Here is a 27,110-nt window from a genome sequence, read left to right as displayed (position 1 = left end):
AGTTCCTCAAATTTTGTGTTGGAATTTATAATTTTACACAATAAATCATCATTTCCCACACACCTTGTGCAGCACTAAGAAGCATAATGGATTTATCCACTTGACTTGACAATTAAAACCATTAATATTTAGTGGCAGATTGCATTTTGCTTCCAGTTATTTTGGGGTACTAATGCCCTAGCAAATAAATTGTAACCCATAAACAAGTTGAAGAAAAAGCTATTTTATGTCCTACGACTGCTGTCCTCCCTCAGAAGTGAAAACTGAATAGAGTGGTTTAAGTTGGACCATTAAAAGGGACTGCTTGGCCCATTCTGCCCTAAATTTATTTGGCTTGGGGTCACTGAGTGGCTGCATCACATGACCAAAGTGGTGAGTGAAACGAAAATGCATTCAGTCTCGTAGACAGAAGTAAAGAACCTGCCTACATTAGGTAATGAATGGATTTGTCATACAGATATAACATTTTATGAAGTCGATAATTTCTTGAATATTCATATTTTGATGTCCCAGTAGCATCCCATCCTCTCATATTGTTGTTCTTGTTGTGGTCTTCAGTCCTGAGACTGGTTTGATGCAGCTCTCCATGCTACTCTATCCTGTGCAAGCTTCTTCATCTCTCAGTACCCACTGCAACCTACATCCTTCTGTATCTGTTTAGTGTATTCATCTCTTGGTCTCCCTCTACGATTTTTACCCTCTACACTGCCCTCCAATACTAAATTGGTGATTCCTTGATGCCTCAGAATTTGCCCCACCAGCCGATCCCTTCTCCTAGTCAAGTTGTGCCACAAATTTCTCTTCTCTCCAATTCTATTCAATATCTCCTCATTATTTATGTGATCTACCCATCTAATCTTCAGCATTCTTCTGTAGCACCACATTTCCAAAGCTTCTATTCTCTTCTTGTCTAAACTATTTATAGTCCACGTTTCACTTCCATATATGTCTACACTCCATACAAATACTTTCAGAAACGACTTCCTGACACTTAAATCTATACTCGATGTTAACAAATTTCTCTTCTTCAGAAACGTTTTCCTTGCCATTTTTAGTCTACATTTTATATACTCTCTACTGCGACCATCATCAGTTATTTTGTTCCCCAAATAGCAAAACTCATTTACTACTTTAAGCCTCTCATTTCCTAATCTAATTCCCGCAGCATCACCCGACTTAATTCGACTAGATTCCATAATCCTCGTTTTGGTCCTGTTGATGTTCATCTTATATCCTCCTTTCAAGACACTGTCCATTCCGTTCAGCTGTTCTTCCGGGTCCTTTGCTGTCTCTGACAGAATTACAATGTCATTGGCGAACCTTAAAATTTTTATTTCTTCTCCATGGGTTTTAATTCCTACTCCAAATTTTTCTTTTGTTTCCTTTACTGCTTGCTCAATATACAGGTTGAATATCATCAGAGATAGGCTACAACCCTGTTTCACTCCCTTCCCAACCACTGCTTCCCTTTCATGCCCCTCGACTCTTATAACTGCCATCTGGTTTCTGTACAAATTGTAAATAGCCTTTCGCTCCCTGTATTTGAAAGAGAGTATTCCAGTCAACATTGTCAAAAGCTTTCTCGTAAGTCTACAAATGCTAGAAACATAGGTTTGCTTTTCCTTCATCTTTCTTCTAAGATAAGTCGTAGAGTCAGTATTGCCAAACGTGTTCCAACATTTCTACGGAATCCAAACTGATCTTCCCCGAGGTCGGCTTCTACCAGTTTCTCCATTCGTCTGTAAAGAATTCGTGTTAGAATTTTTCAGCCGTGAATTATGAAACTGATAGTTCGGTAATTTTCACATCTGTCAACACTTGCTTTCGTTGGGATTGGAATTATTATATTCTTCTTGAAGTCTGAGGGTATTTCGCCTGTCTCATACATTTTGCTCACCAGATGGTACAGTTTTGTCAGGACTGGCTCTCCCAAGGCTATCAGTAGTTCTAATGGAATGTTGTCTACCCCTGGCACCTTGTTTCAACTTAGGTCTTTCAGTGCTCTGTCAAACTCTTCATGCAGTATCATATCTCCTATTTCATATTCATCTACATTCTCTTTCATTTCTATAATATTGTCCTCAAGAACATTGCCCTTGTATAGACCCTCTATATACCCCTTCCACCTTTCTGCTTTCCCTTCTTTGCTTAGAACTGTGTTTCCATCTTAGTTCTTGATATTCATGCAAGTTCTTTTTTTCTCCAAAGGTCTCTTTAAGTTTCATGTAGGCAGTATCTCTCTTACCCCTAGTGATATGTGCCTCTACATCCTTACATTTGTCCTCTAGCCATCCCTGCTTAGCCATTTTGCACTTCCTGTCGATCTCATTTTTGAAACGTCTGTATTTCTTTTTGCCTGCTTCATTTACTGCATTTTTATATTTTCTCCTTTCATCAATTAAATTCAATATCTCTTCTGTTACCCAAAGATTTTTACTAGCCCTCGTCTTTTTACCTCTTGATTCTCTGCTACCTTCTCTATTTCACCTCTCAAAGCTACTCATTCTTCTTCTACTGTATTTCTTTCCCCCATTCTTGTCAATCGTTCCCTAATGCTCTCCCTGAAGCTCTTTACAACCTCTGGTTCTTTCAGTTTATCCCGATCCCATCTCCTCAAATTCCCACCTTTTTGCAGTTTCTTCAATTTTAATCTACAGTTCATAACCGATAGATTGTGGTCAGAGTCTTACAATTTAAAACCTGGTTCCTAAATCTCTGTCTTACCATTATATAATCTGTCTGAGACATTCCAGTATCTCCAGGCTTCTTCCATGTATACAACCTTCTTTTATGATTCTTGACCTAAGTGTTAGCTTTGATTAAGTTATGCTCTGTGCAAAATTCTACCAGGCGGCATCCTCTTTCATTCCTTAATCCTATTCCATAGTCACCTACTATGTTTCCTTCTCTTCCTTTTCCTACTACCGAGTTCCAGTCACCCATGAAAATTAAATTTTCGTCTCCCTTCACTATCTGAATAATTTCTTTTATCTCATCATACATTTCATAAATCTCTTCGTCATCTGCAGAGCTAGTTGGCATATAAACTTGTACTACTGTGGTAGGCGCGGGCTTCGTATCTATCTTGGCCACAATAATGTGTTCACTATGCTGTTTGTGGTAGCTTACCCACATTCCTATTTTCCTATTCATTATTAAACCTACTCCTGCATTACCCCTATTTGATTTTGTGTTTATATCCCTGTAGTCACCTGACCAGAAGTCTTGTTCCTCCGGCCACCGAACTTCACTAATTCCCCCTATATCTAAATTTAACCTATCCATTTCCTTTTTTATATTTTCTAACCTACCTGCCCGATTGAGGGATCTGACATTCCACGCTCCGATCCGTAGAACGCCAGTTTTCTTTCTCCTGATAACGACATCCTCTTGAGTAGTCCCCGCCCGGAGATCCGAGTGGGGGACTATTTTACCTCCGGAATATTTTACCCAAGAGGACGCCATCATCATTTAATCATACAGTAAAGCTGCATGCCCTCGGGAAAAATTACAGCCATAGTTTCCCCTTGCTTTCAGCCATTCGCAGTACCAGCACAGCAAAGCCGTTTTGGTTAGTGTTACAAGTCCAGATCAGTCAGTTATCCAGACTGTTGCCCCTACAACTACTGAAAAGGCTGCTGCCCCTCTTCAGGAACCACACGTTTGTCTGGCCTCTCAACAGATACCTCCCCCATTGTGGTTGCACCTACGGCACACCTATCTATATCGCTGAGGCACGCAAGCCTCCCCACCAACGACAAGGTCCATGGTTCATGGGGGGCCTCTCATCTTACTGAGCCCAAATTTCACAAATCTCATTTTCACAAGGAATGTTAAAATTAAAAAAAAAAAAAAACTTTATAAGAGCCGCCATAAGCTACAATTTGGGAGCTTCATGTGCACTTATTGGAACCTACCTATACCTTCTTTTTGGAATGAGAATGTGTGGCTTCATTGAAATACCATGGAAGCAGTGTTCATTACCTCCCCCCCCCCCCCTCGCCCTTCCCACCCTCCAGTTCAAACTTAAAAATAAAAAAAAAAATAAAATGTGTTTTGAAGCATAATGAGAGGTATTCACTCAGACTGTACTGTTTGTAATTTTCAGTCCAATCTTCTCATGATTATATCACATTCTCAGGAGATAATTTCCATGACCTGAAATATCTCCAGTTGATGCAACAAGCCCTGTAACCAGATCTGTGAAGGCGTTGGCAAGAATCTCAAGAGTGAGCTTTTCACATGAATCCTGTTGATGCCATATCTTGTGAGCAAGTAGGGACAAATGGGACAACTGTGATGATCCCTTTACAGACCAAGCCATGAATTACGACAGCCTCTAGTGCTGAGCGAAAAGTATAATCAAACTTTTTCAACTTAAGACCATATGCTCTTTGCTTCCATTTCTTATTACTTCACTGTGTAGAAGTTATGTACTAACACTTTGCTTGTCATTTGGCATAGACTGCTATGTCTGGTATCATAGCTAATATGCCATCTCTCCTATAGTACATCACTATGCCATTTCAAAGGCTTTTGCAACTTAACACACTACAAGGTTTACCCTTGTGACATGATCTACGTACATTTGTTTTAGGGCTATTCTGCTTTTTTTTTGTAGTAGATGGAACTAACTTGTGAAATAGCTCAATATTTGAAAGAAAAAGAGATAGAGATAGAGAGAGAGAGAGAGAGAGAGAGAGAGAAAGAGAGAGAGAGAGAGAGAGAGAAACTCTGTTGTTGGATGTCTGTCATATCTTTTTGACATGTCTCCTAATCTAAAGATTGATAATGAGCATAGCACGTCTTTCAAGTGTCTAAGGCAGGGCTGGCCAGAATTTCTGCACGCGTGCGGTGCTACTGCACATGTGCAACTTCCGGGTCACAGTGTGCACGCCATTCATGTAGTGCATGTTTCTAAGCACAGATGTCGCTTTATCCACTTGCTGGGAGACTCTGTACCGGCGCATTCTAGTGCTCTTTCCACAGCTTGCAAGCCAACCATGGGAAGGTATTTCACGTATTAAACATTTAAAATACTGTCACAATCTACTCATTGAGACATCTACTTTTATGTTAACAGTTTAACCCAGTAAGACAAGTAATATAGTTAACAACCGTGGGTTTTTATTAAGGCAGCCTGACTGACGGCACGTAAATATGTGTAATGTTTTTGATCTAGTATTTAAGAAAGAGAGCACTTAGCGACTTCCAACGAACCTTATTTATGATTTCAAATAACATTAAACTAATGCAAGGTTTCCCATAACTAATTCTCGGTGCCCTCAGTTACACACACATAATTTCTGTCTCACTGACCTCTAAATAGAATGATAACCGCAGACCTCTCGATGATCACCTGTTATTTCAATACCATTATTGCTATATCTTTCATCAGTTCCGTCTGAAATCTGCATAATAACCGACAATTAGATGAATGTTATGTTTTATCGACTTCAGCTGAACGTAGCCCTTCACACATTAAATAAAAACCCTAAATGTAAGTATGCATTGGAAAAATCGGTTTAATGACCAACTTTCCTGACAATAATGCAACATGGAGCAGAATGAGGCAATAATGCACAGTTAGTAAACAATAATTTTTAATTATGAAAGGAATAAATCCAAACACGTTTGTCAATGGTCATGAGAAATGATAATCGAGTTGATGTGTCTCATCCATTTTCTTAAGAACATTTAATTTTGCTTGCCGTTCTTCACTGTTGAGTACACTACACTCGTATTTGTGATAAGTATTGTAGTGTCTTTCAATTGAAAATTGAAGTTTTCACCAATGGCTACAAAAAAGAATTGCAGTTCCCGGTCATTTTTAAACGACTGAGAACATAGATCTCCCGTACACAGTACCTGCCATTTCTCAATACTTCTCTGTTACCAGGGGTAAACGAGACTGAGTATGTTGCGCTCTTGCTTGTACCACATAAACAGGAAAGTGGAGCCGCTGCCATTGATTTAAGACACATGTCTAATAACAGATGTCACTGTCGCTCGCTGTCACACACGTGCACACATGTGCAGCACTTCTGCACGTCTGCACACTGTGCAGCGTTTGGCCGACCCTGGTCTAAGGGGTCCTCGCTTGTCAGGCGACGCAAAGTGTAGAGTCAGAAATAACATACTTACACAGTTGAGAAAATTAATGAAGACTTTCTTTTCTGTTCAGATCATATCACAGGAATTGCAGTAGAGGTAAAAGTATAACACAGGGCTTCTTTTCACTTAACTGTGAGTTTTGTGGGCCAGGGTAAAAAGTCAGAATCATAATAAGAAAAAGCATTATTTGGGTCTCGTTTTGGCTATCCTACTGCAGGTTTGTTTCTGAAACAAAGCAAATAAATACATCACACACTAGTTGAAATTATACGCACAGACTCAACAATGTTGGGGGATGAAAAAAATACAATAAGTTAATACTTAGACAACAGCATACTTAATGTGAATCTGCATATTTTAAAAATAAAGCTGCACAGATTCTGTAGGAGGAATAAACTGTATAATAATTGCAACACTGTTATTAACACCACTTGCTTTATATTTATGATGAAGTATTAGTACAATGTTTATGATGTGCCTCCTGTACCTTAATCAAATGATTTACATTATGTATGATATGAGACTAATAACTCTCAATCCATCAATGGTTTCTTAGAAATACCAGTTATTTAGTCTGCCAACAGTGTCTATACAAGAACTGATCGGTCTCTGTTGATCTTGCTCTTAATAGAACTTTATTCCCTTAAAAAAGAGAAGAAAATTATCCACTACAGATGTGCAGGTAGGTAACATATTTTGTCATTCGATTCCAGTCTCTTGCTCCAAAACAGCCAGGCTCTGCTCTTTTGTGTTTGTTCCCAGAATGCTTCCATACTCTGTTCATGCAGATGTATTTAATTAACAGGCAGTAACATGAAATACTTGTCTTTTTGGACTGTCATTAAAATGAACCACATTAAAGATCTCTTTGTCAGCTTGACAATAAATTCCACACAGGAAAACAGAGGGAAAGTATTCTAAGGATTATGCATCTAACCAAGCTAATGCCTACAAAATTAAGCAAAATAATTTTTATATAAACGTAGGCTTCCATGGCGATCATTACATTCAGTAAAAATGTTCTGGGTTTGTGACCACATCATCAATGTACAAAATTACCGATGTTTCAGTCCCTGTTGCAAGTGACCTACTTCGGGGTGTTTGTGTTTAATACTGAATGAGAAAACTGTGTTTCTTATATATGTGCAGACATGGCTGTTATATAATTCTGATAGGCTGTTAAGGATGAAGGGGAGGGATGTTAGAAGTCTTTCTTGTGTTTTTATTATTTCTTTTCATTGGTGGAAACCCAAGGTTTTGATTGGTGTTTGCATTACTGCTTTTGATTGGTGGAAATTGGCGAATGGAAAACCAGGCAGCAGTTGTGACATGCAGCCACTGCTGTCTCACGCGCACCTGTATGTGTTGCTTCATGTGATCTGTCATCCTGTAATGCTGTTATTGCTGGCAGCCAAGACGTCAGAAGTCGGTACCCATCTTTTCTGTTCATGTTGGTGGGTCACTTGGTTATTTCTATTGCCTCTCTAATCTTCCTCCTGAAAGTAAGAGGCTGTTTTGCCAGTACACGAGCTTCAACAAAATCGCTCGGTTTGCCGCACTCATCCTGGTGTTCAGCCACAGCTGATTTGGTGTATTGTCTTAGTTGGATACATCTTTCGTGTTCAGATATCCGTGTGCTGATGACACAGAATGAAGGCAATAGAGGAGAGCAGAAGGAAGCACAAAACATCACTCTATTACCATATGTTCAAGGTGTCACTCAACAGGTGGGCAAAATTCCCCACCAAGCAGGCATCAAGCTGACAGAATGAAAGATGTTCTTCACACAACAAAGGATGAAGTTGACAAATTACATACTGTTGGAGTTTACGAAATCAGGTGCAAATGTGGATTAGTTTATGTAGGCGAGACAGGGCGACCCATCAGCACACGGATATCTGAACACAAAAGCTATATCTGACTAAAGACAACACACCAAGTCAGCGATGGGAGAGCACCAGTATGAGTGCTGCAAACAGACTGATTTTGGTGAAGTTCGCTTACTGGGAAAAAAGCCTCTTACTTTCAGGAGGAAGATTAGAGAGGCAATAGAAATAACCAAGTGACCTGCCAACATGAACAGAGAAGATAGGTACCGACTTCCGACGTCTTGGCTGCCAGCAATAGCAGCATTACGGAACGACAGCTCACGTGAAGCAACGCACACAGTCGTGCAGTAGACTGCAGTGGCCACTGGTACATAGAGTACTGGCACCCCTTGGCCAGTGCTAGAAAGGAGGAAAACAATATGTCGCAATTGCTGCCTGGTTTTCCATTCGCCAATATCCACCAATCAAAAGCAGTAATGCTAACACCAATCAAAACCTTGGGTTTCCACCAATGAACAAAAATAATAAAAACACCAAGAAAGACTTGTAACATCCCTCCCCTTCATCCTTAACAGCCTATCAGAATTAGATAACAGCCATGTCTGCACATGTATAAGAAACAAAGCTTTATCATTCAGTAGTAAACAAAAACACCCTGAAGAAGGCCACCTGCAACAGGGAACAAAATGTCAGGAGTTTTATGTATTGACAATGCAGTCACAAACCCAGAAAAATGTTATCGGAAAATAAATTTTGCTTGTGGTGGCAATGCATAGGAGCATAAACATTTCTGTCTCACTTGAGTAGATTTAGTTATTACATTTGAGCAATGTAATACAAACAACATCTTTTATCTAATGTAAAGAGAATTTTACTGTAGGATTCTTATTACTTGGTTTCTTTTCTTCTAAAGGGGCCTTTCCTGTTTGGCCGAGACATATCTAAAATACCGTGTTTTCGAAATACTTTCCTGTATGGAATCACCAGTGGTTTTGGTGCTGGACTTACGTACTTCCTCTTCACAAGCCGAACAACAACATCATCACATGTCGCTGCAGGAACATTTGTTGGAGTTTCCTTGTCTTATTGGTAAGTAAAAATGTTATGATATTGCAATACTGCATTCAGTATTGAAATGTAGAGTGTAACAAGACTCAGTGAAGCTGTTTTCTTCTGGCACATTCAGTATTATTTGTTATGGGTGGGAATAAACTGTGATTTCAGTTCTCATTGTCAGGAGTACTTAAGAATGCAAAAAAAAAGTACCTCATTTTTAAACTCAGATATAGAGGCAGTTGCCTTCTCAGTGATTCCACCTATACTCATAAATTAGCATTTCGAATTTTAATTTTGTATTTCTTGTGAACATTCATAGAGCTTCCATGTTATGTTTATCATAAATTGAAGTCGCTTTTGTTCTGCAGTCAGTTCTTCTAAACTTGTTCGACTGTATCATCATTCAGAGTAATGTAACCTAACATTTACTCTCTGGTTGAGAGATTATACTGGAAATTTCTATCTACAGGTCCATGTGGGTTTTGTATTTCGAGAGACTACAAATTACTGATTCAGGCCTTTCAGATTAAATTACAGATGAACATAGATGAACTACTGAAAAGTATCTCAGGAATCAAATGATCACTGTATAGATCTCAATGGCAAAATTCTTGATGCTGAAAATTTTCTCATTCATAAATGCTTTGCTTCCACTGAAGATGTGTTCAGATTTCACTATTCCATGTGTACAATAAATTTTCGTGCATATTTGGAATGCGCTAGTAATTTGTTGACTGCATCTAGTAGTAGTTAGTGTACTTCATCTATGATTATCTCTTTACCCTTCACAACTTTCTCTTTGAAACAACATATCAATATTTGAAAATGTATTATTCACAAGATTCATACAGAATACTGTAAAACACTCGTTGGTCACATATTCTGCCTTTAGGATGATGATTATGAATTGTTTCCACAGTAGCTGAAGACTACATTCTTTACCTGATGTTAATATGTTTCACCACATCATCACTTGTATTTGTATTTTTTATTTGGTCCAGAAAATCTTACACTGCACATCAGGTACTGGACAGATGAAGGCAAATACATCTTTATGTTTACATGATGTTTCCTATGTATCAATGAATACAAATTTTTTCACCAAAACTGCTTTACCTAGAAAATTACAACTGAAAATATGAATAAAATAATATTAATGATTACAGTCTTTACATGCTACAAGTAGATAGTCATATTTAGACAATTACAAACATATTAATGATAAATAGTCCAACAGCCCTCGTCAGTGTGGTAATCACAATTCATTTAACCAGTAATTTGTGTGAAACATCCTTCAATAGTGCTGTACAAGTTAACTAGACCTAAATATATTTCCATTGGAGACTCCAATGCCATGTTTATATAAGAAACATTACTTGAATTAAACTATGTAAGTTCTTCATGTATGCCTTAAAATAACTTCTATACCATAGAAGAATTCTTGAGTAAAAATAATTAGTTATTTATAAACCTCTAAATAGTCAGCATTTGCCATATAAATATAAATGCTAACTGTCTCTGGAATATGTTCAAATGTCATGTTTCACATCATAAAGTTCACCATGACTGTAATGTACAGAGCATGGAACTAACTAAATAACTATCACTTGAGTAATATTTTTTTTATTGTGGATCTAGCAATTGAAATAGGTACAAAATAGTAATTAAATTTACTTAAATATGATTTAAAATGACTATCTTGAAATTCCTTCCTCTTTTGTTCTTCCCTGCTGCCTCCTCAACCTCCCTTCCTAACTTTCACATCTCCTACCCACTCCCTCCTCCCAATGTCTCTACCTCCTTGTAAGTATATAGCACACCCTATTAATACTACCCGCTACCTTGCATTCATATCCATTCTCCTGCTTCCATCATATATATGTTGGCAGCCCTGCAGCCAGGCGGACGCACGTGTACGAAGCTCTCACTAAGTTAAGCGATTAATATTGAAATAAGAGCTAATTTAGTTAATATTACATTTTAGACTAGTGCATTTACTTTTTATCTAATCTATCTATTGAAGTTTTCGCTTTTCTAAATGTAATTACATCGAAAAGGAAGTATTTCGTAAAGGCCAGCAGTCGCGAGTTTGTTTACATACTTAGGCGTAAATTTTGTACGAGCGTAGATATTTGTTTTTGACTAGACTTAGCACTTCAAAGTTAAATTAATTTGTGTGTCTCATCCAGTATTTGTGTGGTTAATTAAAAACTTCTGAAGCAAGTTTATAAGTTTGTTTACATTAGTGTTTAGTTACATATTAGTACAGGTTACGAAACTATTGTGCTGTTGAAGTTATTTTCTGCTTTTGTGTTACGTTTTACTATCAAACCATGTGTGACAAGTGTGGTGGTTGCCATAGAAATTTGAAAAAGTGGGTGTTCTGTATAGACTGTAGGTTGTGGTTTCATTGGGGCAAGTGCAGCGGAGAGGAAACGAGGATTGATAATGAGGCTCTTCGATGGCAGTGTAGGTTATGTAGAAAGGACAGAAAAATCGTGGAACAGGAGGCAAAGATTTGTGCCCTTAAGGCTGAATTAGAAATCACGAATTTGGAATTATGTAAGCTAAGGGAGGAAAAGGACTCTGGGTGCTGGGAAAAGGTAGTAAGCAAAGGACGAAAAAGGGAAGCAATTGATAAAACTTCTGAAATTCAGTTAGCAAATCAGTTTGGCTTGCTATCTGAAGTAATGGAGGAAGGGCCTCATTCAGATGTAGTTGAATGTAGGTTGAAGCAGAATACTAGCTTAAAGAAAAAAGACAGGTCGGGATCAAACCAGAATAGGAGAAGAAAATTTCTGCTTACAGGTAGCAGTCATGGGAGGGGTGTGGGCCAACAGCTTCAGGAGAAATTAGGGGCAGAGTACCAGGTCACAAGTTATGTGAAACCTATGCAAGGACTTTGAGAAGGAAGATCAGGTAATTATAGTTGGGGGAGCAGGAAACAGCCTGGCTTTGAATCCAAGATATAGTATTACGAGTGACCTGGATAAAATAGGAGCAGAAACTGGGCATAGAAATGTGGGTTTGTGGAGGTCTTTCAGCGCCATGATAAGCCCTGGGTAAACAATGCTGTAAGGCGTGTTAACACTGAGCCAAACGGGATGCTCCAGACAACGGCAAAGCCTCACATTAGTGTTGTTCCAGTTGATGCTATTGTTAGGTGGTGTTACACTACACATGGTCTGCACCTTAATAGGAAGGGGAAAGATAAGTTAGCTTCTCTATTAGCAGATACTGTAAGGGGGGCCACAGTCACACAAGGGGTGATCCCCGTGGTTATTGGGACCAGGCAGACAGGTTTTTTTTTATGTTAAAGCCAAATTCCAGACAGACAACAAACAATGAAAATAGAAGAAAAGAAACTTCATGCACAACAAATAGGGATAAAGCTAAGGACGGTATCACCTTAGTTCACCAAAATATCAGGGGAATAAAAAATAAAGTAGATGAGCTGATAATATTTTTAGATGATCTCAAAAATAAGAATGAGATTGATATACTTTGTCTGTCTGAGTACCGTGTAACTGTGGGGATGGAAAATGTCAGTATAAGTGGGTATAATTTAGCATCTTACACTTGTGGATCTAGTATGGATAAAGGAGGGGTTGCCATTTTCATAAAACAATGGTATAAATACAGATCTGTTGAAGTAAGCAAATTTTGTGTTGATCAGCACTTTGAGGTTTGTGCATGTGAACTTCAGCTAGATAATGTTGTGTTGATATTAGCAACAGTTACAGGTCTCCACTAGGAGATTGGGAGCTATTCATAAAAAAAGTTTGACTCCCTGTTATGCTGTCTGTCAGACAAAAAGAAGAAGTTATTAATCTGTGGTGATTTCAATGTTAACTTTCTAAGCAATTCTGATAGGAAAAGTGAACTAGAAACATGTATAGCTCAGGACAGTAGTACTCTAATAGGTAATGTATTTGTATAGCAAGAGGATGTAGAATACATGCTTTCCCTGCGGTAAATGGGTTATCTGACCATGATGCACAACTGATTAACTTACAAAACCTAACAGGGCGTACACTTCAGGAACCATTAAGTAAAAGTGTGAGGATGCTCAACCTGGTATCTATAAATCACTTCAGAGAAAGTTTAGGAAATTTAAACTGGGAAGATGTATATAATGAGCCAAATGCTAATGATAAGTGTAGCATATTTCTTGATAAATTTATATCCATTTTTGAACATTGTTTTCCAAAGAAAATTACTAAATGGAACACCACAAACTTTTCAAAGAAACCTTGGATTACTGCAGGTATTAAAGTGTCTTCAGAAAGAAAAAGAAAACTGTATGAGACAGCAAGAACTAGTAAAGATCCAGAAGTAGCTTTACACTGTCAAAATTATTGTAACATACTGAGAAAAGTTGTAAGGAAATCAAGAAATATGTATGTTAGAGAAGAAATTAACAACTCCAGCAATAAAATCAAATCAATATGGAATGTTGTTAGAAGGGAGACAGGAAAAGTAACCACTGGGGTAGGTAGTATTACTGTTAAAGAGAATGAGAACATCTTAACCAACAGTACACAGGTAGCCAATGTATTTAACGATCAATTCTTAAGTGTAGGAGAAAAAATTGGTGAGAATAGTTCAAAAGAAAAAGCCAGGCAGTACATGGAAGAGTCAGTTTTGAAAAATTTTAGTCAGATTAAGTTTCATCTAACAACCTCTTGTGAAATAAGGAAAATTATCAAATCTTTGAAAAATAAATGTTCTGTTGGAGTAGATGACATCTCTAACAAGTTATTAAAACAATGTGGAGCAATTACAGCTGATGTTTTGAGTCACATATGTAATGCATCACTGACTAGGGTATTTTTCCAGACAGGTTAAAATATGCCACTGTCAGGCCTCTCTACAAAAAGGGGGAAACCACAGATGTCAATAATTACCAGCCAGTATCCTTGCTTACAGCATTTTAAAAAATCTTTGAGAAAGTAATGTACTCAAGAGTAGTTAGCCATCTCAACAGTAATGGGATACTTAGTAAATCACAGTTTGGATTTCATAAATGCTGTTCCACTGAGACAGCAATATACAATTTCACTATCCACATAATAGAGCCCTTAAATAGTAAAATGTCACCAGTAAGAATATTCTGTGACTTATCCAAAGCATTTGATTGTGTGAACCATGACATTATGTTAGAGAAATTACAATTCTATGGTATAAATGGAACCGCATATGAGTGGTTTAAGTCATATATACAGAACAGGAAGCAGAAAGTCTCTTTACATGCTTCAAGTGATTCAAAGGAGATTGCCACTTCACCTGACTAGGGTGAAATTACATTAGGTGATCCACAAGGTTCGATCATGGGTCCCCTCCTGTTCTTGATATATGTGAATGACCTCTCTTCTTATGTGAAAGAAGATGCTGAACTGACACTGTTTGCTGATGATATGAGCATAATTATTAATCCAGTAAAAGAAAGTCTGATAGAAAATGATACAAATAATGTCTTTGGAAAAGTTATTAATTGGTTTTCTGCGAATGGGCTTGCTCTGAACTTGGAAAAAACACAGTACATCCAATTTTCTGCTGCAAAAAGTATAATTCCTTCAATAAACATAACACATCAAAAGAAGTCAGTAGCCAGGATAGAGCATACTAAGTTTTTGGGTTTACATATAGATGAGAATCTTAATAGGAAAAGTCATATTTTGGATCTCCTAAAGCGACTAGGTTCAGCAACTTTTGCAGTCAGAATAATTGCCAATTTTGAGGATGTAGAAATTAGAAAACTAACGTACTTTGCATACTTCCACTCTCTGATGTCATACAGAATAATATTCTGGGGCAACTCAATACTTAGGCCAAAGCTATTCACTGCTCAGAAGAAAGTAGTTACAATAATGTGTGGGTTTCATAGTTGCACATCTTGTAGGCATCTGTTTAAAAGGTTAGGAATTCTTACAACTGCTTCACAGTACATTTACTCAGTAATGAAATTTTTTCTCAACAACGTGGACCAGTTTAAAATCAACAGCGACATTCATGATTACAATACCAGAAATAAGAAAGACCTACACTATCATATTAACAGAATCTTCCGTCGGTTCTTGGTAGAACAACATTATAATAATAAATGAAAAGCACCAGTTTGCTTTTGTTCTACAATATTATTTTTATTGCTAACCGGTTTTTGGCTTACAAGGCATTTACTGAGTATTATCACCAAAGAAGTTAAATGTTAGCAGACAACATTGGAAGAGAAGTAACACATCTAGAGTGAAGTAGAAACATACAGTGAGTAACATCTTTGCAATGAAATAGTCAAAACTGAACAGTACATAAATAACAATGGAGTTGACAGGAAAACTTTTAGCACAAAATAAGAATAGCATGCCTACATAACAGTTTCTATTGATAAACAAAACTGTTGAAATAAGATAAAATTAGTACTAGGCAAGGCTGCATCAAGAGGTATGAAACATGGAGAGTGATACACAACCAATTAAAAAAGAAGAGACAGTTGTCAATGTAAATACAGAATACACAAGGAACTTAGCCATATCAATACGATAAACAGAAATTAATAAATGCAGGAAAAATTGAGGTGTTTGAGGGAACCTACAGTTTGAGAGTGTGGTGGTACTGCATTTTAACATTAACATTATAATCAAAGCAGTGGCTGTATACCAGTTTACATTAAATAAATGAGCAAAGTAATAATACTCAGTAAATGCCTGAAGATGGCCTTGTAAGCCGAAAACCGGTTAGCAATAAAAATAATATTGTAGAACAAAAGCAAACTTGTGCTTTTCATTTATTACCTACACTATCCTTTACTTAACCTATCTTTGGCACAGAATGGGGTAAAATATGGTGCTATAAAACTTTTTGATAAATTACCAGATGAAATAAAATGTCTGACAGACAGCAGTAATAGTTTCAAAAACAAATTGAAATCATACCTCCTTGACAACTCCTTCTATACCATAGATGAATTCTTGAATATGAGTAAATAAATCTGGAGATATAATATATGCATTTTGTGCCATTTAAGGGAATGGGTAGATAATAGAAATATTTAGGTATAACACTATAAAACGTTTTTTCTGTGCTATTGATCAATGGAACACGTAACTAAGTAACTAACTAACTAACCTGTCTCTCATGGACACCAGCCATCTCTTCCTTTTGCACATTTTCAAGGGCCCATCTCCTGCTACATCCGGTACGTCTAAGTAGTGGCAGTAGTGGGAAAATGTAGTTCAAGTTGTTCTTTGCATATCAGTCCTCCATTCAACATCTCCTCAATATCTCAATATGATAATGAGCTGTTGTCATTCCTCAAACCATTAACTGTATTTTATTTCTTGTTGTGTGACATCTTAAGTACCGTATTTAAGTCCTCACAGCTGAGTTTCTGTAGCCAGTCTGCTGTACCCAACCTACACACACCAAATATGCTGATACTATCACTAAATGGAGCATTGACATGCAGCATATCAGTGTTGATCCTTAAAACTCAAATCATTCCCTTCACCTCAGCATCACCAGACGCCTTTAAGTGACAGAAAAAACCCTAGAACTGATCAGAGATTGAACCTGAGATATTTGGATCCATGGTGTGGCACATTACCACTGAACCTGGCATTTTACCAGTGACACCAAGAGATAATCAGATCAAGAAGACTGCTCATATGATGTCTCATGCAGTGTTCAGTGTCTGTGGAAAACAGCATTCTATTTCTCATTACAAACAAAATGTTGTCTAGATTGTAATTTAATGTCCCCAGTTGTTAGAGTGATCTTAAATGATCATGGAGCAACATTCAGTTCAAGGATATTCGTCGATGGTGACAGCAAATCATAAGTAATAATCATCAAACACGGCAGCAAACAGGTATGGCTCAAGGCAGCACAACACAGTACAGTGCAGTGTTGCAAAACATGTCCCAGTTTGATCATTAATGGTAATGAAACTGGTGTATCATTATGACTCCAACAGCAATGTATCTAGAAAAGAAGAAGCAGGAAGTAGTAAGGTTATAAATCAATACCTTTGTAATGTTTTTTGGATGACAAGAGACAGTGTGGTAATGGGTTGCAAGGCTCACAAGTCAATTAACTTGCACATTGTGTGTAGCCAATCCTCTTCTCTGGGTAATCTGCTACATCAATCTCTCCAAAGCTTCTTCTCCGAAGACTGTTGCTGGTTTAAGGAATTTATTAAACTACTTCTCTATCCTTGAAATAATTTGGGTACTTGTTACTTTTCAGTTCAATCATTTTATATTTTCAACTTCCACAGACAACAACTTCTGCAAGCTACTTAGTCCTTAAACATTAGACTCATTTACACATATTAATATATCACTGGTTTGATAACCAAATAATTTATGAACATCATATATGTGTCTTGATTCATTCACAGCCAAGATATGAAGCAAGTTAAAAGTCTCCAGTCTCAAGCGAATCCAATATGTGAATATACATAGAAATCTATATTCAATTGTTCGTAATCAACACAGAGACTAAAGAGCACAGAATACTACATAAACTTTTCTTGTTCTTCTTTATCTGTACACGGAAACTGTGAGGTCCCTACAGGAGGTACTTGTCTGCCGCTGTTCGGCTGCCGAGTCCATCTTTTTCTCATAACTGTGTTTTGACCTGCACATACAAATAGGCGATGTGCAGTAGGGCATTTTCATTTTCCCACTCACCTCTAAAATATCAGGTGTTCGAAATGGTGGAAGGCCGAGTGGTTCTAGAATTTACTCTGAAATTCTCGAAGCACTACATATTCCCCCCTTAAATCGAACACAGGATATTTTATACAATCATTATGTAAATTTATATCACATACAATTCTAACAATATACATTTCAACATAGATCTTTACACTCATTTAGAATAAACTTTAGCTAACCATTCATTTATTCTTCTCTCACTCTATTTTGACATCAACCCCGAATATTCCCTTGTGATCTGGTAAGTTTTCCTAATAGTTAGGATTCATTAGGACTCTGTCTCAATTTCCAATTGCAAACTCCAGGTGTTCACAACACTTGAGTATTTTATTCTTTATTCCAATTCTTTGTACTTCTACTTCAGTACGCAATGGCCTTATTATTTATAAACGTTTTGTAGTCTGGAGGAACTCTGGGCAACTCATAAAACATGATAATGCTACCAGAACAATTTTTAAAAAATTTTGTGACTTTTGTCACGATACTGTCGTTTCCCCTTTAGAAACAGTACCTGTACCTTACATACGGGTTGATCCTATGAGTACCTTTTCTTCTTCTGTTTTGGTTGGTGCACCCCTTTTTTAATTCCTATGGTACAGGTCAATCCCCTTCTTGGTGCCCCTGTCCACACAGTATAGGTCTGCCTATCTGCCCTTTGCCCTTTTCATTCAATGCAGGCCAGATGTGTCCCCCCTTATCCTTCTTGAGTAGGCCTCATTGTTCATTGCCCTATTATACATCTTTATGTACACTATAACTAAATATTATCTGGTAAAACTAAAACCTACTTCACCCTTCACGCTCAGTTTGTCATACTTCTCTTTTATACCCTACACTCCTTTATTTATCAACTTCTATGTTTCCAGCATCTACTTCTTGCCTACATACATTGTTCAATGTATAATATGCTTACTTAAATTATAAGAGTCCCACTATCATACAAGTCATCAGAATATTTGTGAGACTGACATTCCTGGATAATTATCGTAATTAGTTCCTTCCTGACTTATGCTCATTAGTTATGCTCCTTATCAACATGATAGTTTTTTTCAAGTACCTAGGTGATGTAGAACCATCACAATGAAATGCATATTTCTCTGTGTGCACGTTATTTCACCCTACAACACTTGACAGTTCTCACATCCTTTTAATCTGGACTTTCATTGTTTGCGTCTTCGTGTTATGGTGTGTGTATGCGGAAGTGTGTTTGTGTAGCCTGATTCCTCGGCCTACGTATATGAAATAAGTTGAAGGTTATTGGAAACCACGGAAAATAAGAAGAACTTCAGTGATAGAAGTATATGCATATGAAAAGAGGGAAAGATAGATCGGTACTCAGATGAGAAGTAAGAAAGGAAAAATTAGAAATGGTTGCTAAGATTGAAGTAGAGAAAGAAGATAGCCCCAAAGACAGGAAACCCTTCCACCCCCCTTCCACGGGATCCCTACTTCACCGGTACTTGAGTGAGAAGCAGGAGGAGGTATGGTGTTAAATGTCTCCTACAGAACGGACATTCTCACCTTTGCCTTTGAAGTCCCCGAGGAAAAATCTTAGCAACCCCTTTGGAACAGCAAATGGTGAAGAACCAGTCGCACTTGTCTGTGAGGGTTGTCTGAAAGGTGTGGTGTGTGTTTAGTGTTAGTCATGCTTGTACTTACACTACCCACCCCTTCCAAAACTAATACAAACCCTCCCATCTACATCATATTTCATAAAAGGTATAAAATATTCTATACTAAATAGAAAATTATACACTACGATAAAATAGTTGTCTTAGTTAGTCACTTTATATTATCTTTTATACACACATAAAATCCTCTGTTCAGTTTATGTCGTCTCGACATCACTCTGTTTAAATAGTACCATACCTTGTTACCTGTGTTTTACATCCTGTTTTATCTTACTGTTCTGAGAATTTTCTTGACACCCGTCTCAATCTGTTACTGAGCAGGCGCTGAAGACCTTGCCATCGTGCGCCCATACAACCCTCTCCATCCTTCCATCGTCCATCCACATTATATTATACTCCCCACTAATATAACATTCTATTCATTTCACTTCATGTCTAGAGATCACTGTTCATCCGTCATTCTCTTAAACTGGGATGTCTTGTAGTCATATATGGTTTCCTACATACTAAAATTATAGGATAGTTTAAGAATACAAGAATAGATTACAGAGTAGTTTAAGATTTGAAGGGAATTCAGTGCAGGAAAAATGGTACAGAAGAAACACTGAAAACAACTAGGGATCCAACAGTCATCATTCCACCCATTAACACAGAACATCAATGTCCCTGGGAGACAGATGTGACTCTGCCCGGATCCCATGGATCGGACATTAACCTCACTCGAGCAAGTGCAAACCAATACTTCTCGTTAAATTTTGTGTGAAAGTCTCCCCACAGCAAAACAGTCACCACTTCATGAGGTAACACAACATTAGATAAAGTTATTCTATTTTCTACTCTATCCTGGATAAGTTTGAATTCTTTCCATAAATTATCGATGCCTCTCTTAGTATCATTAAGTTCCAAAGCTAAATCTGAAGAAACGTAGTTAGGGGTTACCCTCTCGGCCACTTTTCTGTCTATCATCTCTTCTACTTGTTCCTCCAGACTGCTTATATTTAAGGTATGTGATGCCACTAGTTTCTCTTTAAAATCCCTTTCCACGGTATCAACTCGAGTGATGACGCCTGCAATTTGTGATTGGACAAAAGGAATTAACATATACTGTTTTTCAACACTCTCCTTCAAGGTGTGCAACCTCTGATTTACAACATCGAATGTAACATTGCATATGCTTTGAAATGATCCTAATTTTTCAACAAGTTCCATTTCTACATTATTACATTTATCTTCAATGTCAAATTCTAATTTTCTAGTTAAATCTTGAAGTTGATCATCCTGTCTGTGGTTAAATTCAGTAAATAGTTGATTAACATGAGTATTCAAAGAACTAGTGACTTCACTCTTTAAACCTAATTTCAGATTTTCTACCTTATTATTTTAAAAGAGTCAAATTCAGTCTTTAATAAAACTATATTTGCTGCTTGACTGTTCAAGGTTTCACTTTGATTACTTAAAGTTTCACTCTGAGCATCTAGTTTTTCACTTAGAGTGGCTGAATCAGCCTTCTGGTCATCCAACTTAACATTCAACTGAGTATTTTGAGCTTCTAAATTTTTATGTAGAATAGTAATTTGAGCATTCGACTCTGTTCTCACTGAGTCTAATTTTAGACTTAATTCTCTGATTAAATTTGCTACCTCTGCCCAGTCTGGCATTTCACTGTCATAGCTGTGGCTGGTTCTGCTAGTTGCTGTTCTTGATGCATAACTTTATTGATTTTAGACCTAGTAATCATCTAAAAGAAAATTAGCCACTGAGTACAATAACTACACTAACAGTTTATCATTCAACAGTTCCTTCAACTTTACCAAACAATTATGGTTTTTCACTCACCCGGCGTAGAGTTCTAGCTGCGGTGGTGAGCGGATATGTAATCAGCGCCGGTGGACACCACTGGCGCCGGCGGCACCGAGTGTTGGTTTTAGAGTCGTGTCGTCAGTGAGTGGACATGCAGTCTGCACTGGTGAGCAGCAGCTGGTTCAGTCGGCATTGGTGGCTGTTTACTGTGTCGGCATCGACGCGATGTATGTGTGTGAAAACTGCTTACTCTGCACACCCAATCTTCTTAGTCAAAAGGTTGAGGTCTTATCTCCGTTTTTTTTTCCGCTATTACTTTCTCACATCTTTTACTGTGTCACGCTCGCAACTTTCTTCCATTGGTTTATTAGACTCAATACAACTACTGGAAACAGTTCTCATATCTTGTTAGGCCTGGTTATAATATCTTCTTCTCATTTCCATCTTAAAATTCCCGTTTTCTTCGGGTCCTGTCACTTTGGGTCACCACATTCTAACATTTTTCGGGTGACAAGAGAGAGTGTGGTATTGGGTTGCAAGGCTCACACATCTCTCAAGTCAGTTAACTTGCACGTTATGTATAGCTGATCCTCTTCTCTGAGTAATCAGCTACATCAATCTCCCACAAGCTTCTTCTCCGAAGACTACAGCTGGTTTAAGGAATTGATTAAACTACTTCTCTATCCTTGAAATGATTTGGGTACTTGTAGAGTACTTTTCAGTTCAGTCACTTTATATTTTCAACTTCCACAGACAACAACTTCTGCAAGCTAACTCAGTCATTAAACATTAGACTCATTTACACATATTCAAATATAATTGGTTTGATAACCAAATAATTTATGAACATCATATATGTTTCTTGCTTCGTTCACAGCCAAGACATGAAGTAAGTTAAAAGTATCTAGTCTCAAGCGAGTCCAATATGTGAATGTACATAGAAATCTATATTCAATTGTTCATTAGTCTTTTTACAATCAACACAGACACTAAAGAGCACAGAATACTACATAAACTTTTCTTGTTTTTCTCTGCCGCACATGGAAACTCTGTGGACCATACAGCAGGTACTTGTCTGCCACCATTCGGCCGCCAGATCCATCTTTTTCTTGTAACTGTGTTTCGACCTGCACATACAAATAGGTGATGCACAGTAGGGTGTATTTGTTTCACCCACTCACCTCTAAAATATTGGGTGTTTGAAACGGTGGAAGGCCGAGTGGTTCTAGAATTTACTCCAAAATTCTCGAAGCATTACACCTTGTCAGCAGTGTAGTCAATGCACGTGATACACAAATTTTGATTGGCCAAGGAGAGGCTCATATCCATGTTTAAGAAACCCTCCAAATATTCAGCTAAAGTGACTTGGGGAAACTCCAATGATTACAAACCTTGGTGGCCTGACAATAATTTAATCATTTCCTCATGAATATAAGTCTAGTGTTTAAACATATACCCAATTTGTGCCATAGTCTGAATGTCTTGTTCCATCGATGATAAAGAGGATGAATTTGTTGAGTCTCCAGGGAAGATAATGCAGGGCATACAGTTGTTATTGAGGTATATTCTGTATCAGTTTTAAAAATCCTCATTGGATAACCTGCTGAGCTTATCTATCTCCTTGACTGTACCATATGCCCAAGAAGTAAACTGAATGTGTGCAAGACTCCACATACAACGTGTATCTAATCTAGGGCTGACTGCACCAATGCCGATTAAAAAGCGAGATAACCGAGGGTCCCATGATCACAGTTAAAGTTTAATTGCTATTACGTTGTCTCTGCTGTGCAGCATAAAATGCTGGTTAGCAAAACACTTTCAGCTAACCAGGACTTTGACTGCAGTTAACTTCATGTCTTACAATGGAAAGTGCCCGTTATAAATGCAAAAATAATGATATGCATGCTTTACAGTTTGTTATCATAGTGTGGGTATTGTTACTGCACTATGGAGGGCAAGAAAAAATTGAAATTATTATTCTATTAGAGGTGGTTGGCTGTTATATGAAGGTTTTAGATGCAAAAAAATGGATCAGCATAGCGTTAGGTAGAAACTGAAAGCATGGTCATAAATATAGCAACACAGTGTAATTCCATTCCAGGTCACCGAGCAACAGTGTCCCATATTATTAATATTATTGTACTCATTGATAGTTTGGCAGTTAAATGAAAAATATGATTCCTTTGCATTTCCGATAAACCCCTAGGAGATTGAATCCTTATGTTAATATAATCCACTGTACCAATGATGTATGTATTATGGAGTCATTGCTACTATGATGCCGCGCAGCATTAGCCGAGTGGTCTAAGGTGCTGCAGTCATGGACTGTGCGGCTGGTCCCGGCAGAGGTTCGAGTCCTCCCTCGGGCATGGGTGTGTGTGTTTGTCCTTAGGATAATTTAGGTTAAGTAGTGTGTAAGCTTAGGGACTGATGACCTTAGCAGTTAAGTCCCATCAGATTTCACACACATTTGAACATTTTGCTACTGTGATGCCCAATACATCACTGATAATTCTTTGTGCCATTGTACTGTATACATTAGCACTGTCATCAATAACTATATTAAATGCACCAGTTGCATATGCCCTTAATGTCATCAGAAGTCTGTTCTTGAGTGAGATAGGGTTATTCTGATAAGTAGGAAATTCCAGCCTTTTATCAAGTTCACGAATAAATACCGCTGTTTCTTTTTAAATGCAAGATATTTCTTCAAATTTCTTGTCTCTGAAATCTTTGAAAGGCTTCCCCCTTTCTACAAGTACACCAATACAATTTTTGAATTATTTACATAGTAATATCTTCTGCACCATCTGAAACATCAAAAGACTCTACTATCTTAATACGGTACTTGTTTATTTCAGTATAAGAGAGATCAATTCAAGATAAATGAGCCTCTGATCTCAGTCAACTTTAACCATGATTAACTCCCTCATTTAACTTTAACCAAGGTTGGTGCAGTCAAATTTTGTGTTGAGTATGTTTAAATGGTGACATAACATTTTTTAGCAATTTATTGACATTGATGTAGTCAGCCCCTCGTGTGGCAGTTTGCTCCCTCACCCCTCTCCACCATCACCCAACACGAAAACTATAATGAAATTAGAACTATAAGGCAGTTACCTGAAACAACAGAAATCATTGTAAAGAAGTGGGAGGTGCTGCTGAAACCAATGTTAGGACAGGGGTTGTAACTGAATTTTCAGAACTCTTAGATACCCATTGCCAATTGCGTGGTACTTTGAAGAGACCACTGGAATAAAAACTCTTTGAGCATTATTTTTTGAGTAAAGAAGTTAAAAGGATTCATACCCACTCTTACTGGCTCTCCCTTCAGCAAAAGTGTGTAGGAACATTGGTTCGTACGCTTTCTATCTCACCTGCCAGGGAGTGCTTCAAATTTCAGTGCCATGGGAGAGCAAGACTACTATGGCTTAACCCATTACTTGTAGTGGTCTAATAACATTAATTTATATTAAAGTCATAGCCAGTGGTGACCTATGTTTCATGCTGCAACATATAGTGGACCATATCCTCATCTGCTGTGTCTTGTATGAGGCTACATTCTGGTCTACAGATGGAAAGAAAAGTTACCAGCCTATTGACATTGACATCATCGGACATTAAGCTATTGTTGATGTGAACATGGATTGTGGAGGTAATCAGTTGTGGCCTCATTGCAGCAATAATTCAAAATTATTTAGGGAAAAACAATGAGCAGCGTGACTGGAGAAAGATTTTAAGGCATCTGCTCTCGAGTTTGAAGTCACTTTCTCATCCACTACAGCACCTCACTTGACATACACTGATTAAAATGCAAAGTGCTACACCAAGAAACAACAGTCCTATCACATACTAGGTATTTCATTCAGTTTGGAATTGATGTCCATAATCAACATCAGTATGAGTTGGGAGCTCCATGGCCACAAATACTTTCATGTATTCACTGCATCATGGAGACAGCCTCTGAACATCTATGAACTACATCATATTTCACAAGAAACACTCCCTGTGTGTGTCGGAGTGGCATCACTGCTGCCACAATCTTCCAGCCACCAGTCATGTTTCCCTCCACCCCTCATTTACCTTCTTCCCAATCTCCTTTCTCCTCTCACTGATACCACCCACCACATCCTCTCACTCCAATCAGGCTGCAGCACAGGTCAAGATAGTTGGAAATACACTAACTGAATTGCCTGGGTATGTATTTATTCAACTTCCACTAGTCCATCTCCTCCTGTCAGAAAGTATATGATTTGTGTAACAAGTTTGGTTGAAATCGGTCCAATGGTTTAGGAGGAGATGTGGATCATATCTCTCTCTCTCTCTCTCTCTCTCTCTCTCTGTGTGTGTGTGTGTGTGTGTGTGTGTGTGTGTGTGTGTGAGAGAGAGAGAGAGAGAGAGAGAGAGAGAGAGCTCAGAAGGAAGACATGACATGAGTAGAAGCTCAGCAACATTTTCAATTTACTCATAATAATTCACCATCCTTACATCAATGAATATAATCAGACAAAGCTACACACACACACACACACACACACACACACACACATAAATCTTTTTCAGTCTTGCATTAAATGTTCTTGAATTGAATGTTAACAAGTGTACAATGTATGCTATGTCTCCAGAATCATAATTTATTGATAAATCTATCTGTCATTATCATTTCAGTTTTAGAGGAGACAAGGCAATCCCTTTGTACTTTAAGCTTTTGTGGCTAATATTAAAGGAATGTTTTTTTTTCCAGGATTTACTGCCGGTTAAATTGGTCAAAACAGAGATTTGAATATCAGAAACTTAAATACGCTATGAAGCAACAAATGCTCTATGAAGGTACTGAATTAGAGGAGAAACTGAAAGATTATGCTAAGAAACTGGAAGAAAGTGAGAAGTTAAAATAATTTTCAGGGATTTTGCCATCAAGTTATTTATTTTACATTTTTACTGTACACTAGTTACGCAAAGTGAAACATTTTCTTTGTTACCAAGTTAATTTTTCATTCTTTGAATTTTTCAGATCCATATTTTTGTAAATGATTGTAAGTTGTAATCATTTGTTTCTGTTTTAATGTGCTTTCTCTGAAGGCACTCCTGTCAAGTAATATTTGTGACATATTTGTATAGGACATGTTTCATTAGAGAAATGTTTTGGAATATGATGTCTTTTCACACTTGATGTTTAAGATGTATAGCCTATGTTCCATTGTTATAAATATAAACAAACAAGTTTAAACTCATTTCCTCAATGACAGTTGTCTTTGACGTCAGTTTATCACATATTTATGAACAAATATCTATTCATTTTCTCTAAGCTTGGTGGATCTATATGTTCTGAGGATTGTGCAAGTACCAAATGCCAAGTGAAATGTTTCTTGCTTGCCTTAATCCTAGAGTGTCACTGTAATTAATGTTCATTTATAAATTTCAACAACAATATGGAAAGGAAAGATTGCTGTGCTTTTGTGAATGTGCAAGTGGTTTTTACTTCAGAAGAAGGTCTTTGTCCGAAAGCTTTAATATTTTAGCAGTTGTATTCATTGTGTCTGTCTGTGCTTAACACCTCCTCTATATAGTGAGTACATTCTTATCTTTTCCATATTGTTGTTATTCCATAATGGACTTCCCATTGTTTAATATCAAATTCATGCTGAAAGTAGTAATCAACAATAGTGAGAGTGTAACAAGAAATTGTTACAGCCCAGTTTTCTAAAATTACTGTTCTGAAAAGAACATTTTCCATGAAAAAATTTGAACTTGGCTAAGGCTAAGGAGGGAACAATGAATAGATGATGTAACCAGACACAAAGTAAGACTGGTTTGCTGCAGCATTAGACATACTTACAAAATATTACAGAATGCTTACGACAAATATTTTAATTTTCTTCTGAGCATTACCATGCAGTAAGATTTGACGTCTGTTGAGAAAAGATGTGTTGGCTCAGAAGACATTCTGTGTGGAATGTTAC

General features: G+C 37.5%; 1 protein-coding gene across 1 annotated transcript in view; it reads left to right on the top strand.

Annotated features, from left to right (window-relative positions):
- LOC126092564 (cytochrome c oxidase assembly protein COX20, mitochondrial) overlaps window positions 1-26,145 on the top strand; it is a 41,452-nt gene extending 15,307 nt beyond the window's left edge. The window contains exons 2-3 of the mRNA XM_049908237.1: window positions 8,857-9,032; window positions 25,892-26,145. Of these exons, the coding sequence (XP_049764194.1) occupies window positions 8,857-9,032; window positions 25,892-26,045 (330 nt within the window). The 3' untranslated portion in view covers window positions 26,046-26,145. The remainder of the gene's footprint in view (window positions 1-8,856; window positions 9,033-25,891) is intronic.
- Window positions 26,146-27,110: the final 965 nt, after the last annotated feature.

Source organism: Schistocerca cancellata, chromosome 7, assembly GCF_023864275.1.
Source record: "Schistocerca cancellata isolate TAMUIC-IGC-003103 chromosome 7, iqSchCanc2.1, whole genome shotgun sequence".
Classification (NCBI taxonomy): Eukaryota; Metazoa; Arthropoda; class Insecta; order Orthoptera; family Acrididae; genus Schistocerca; species Schistocerca cancellata.
The sequence above is the reverse complement of the archived record's forward strand: the minus strand, read 5'-3'. Positions and strand labels throughout refer to the sequence as shown.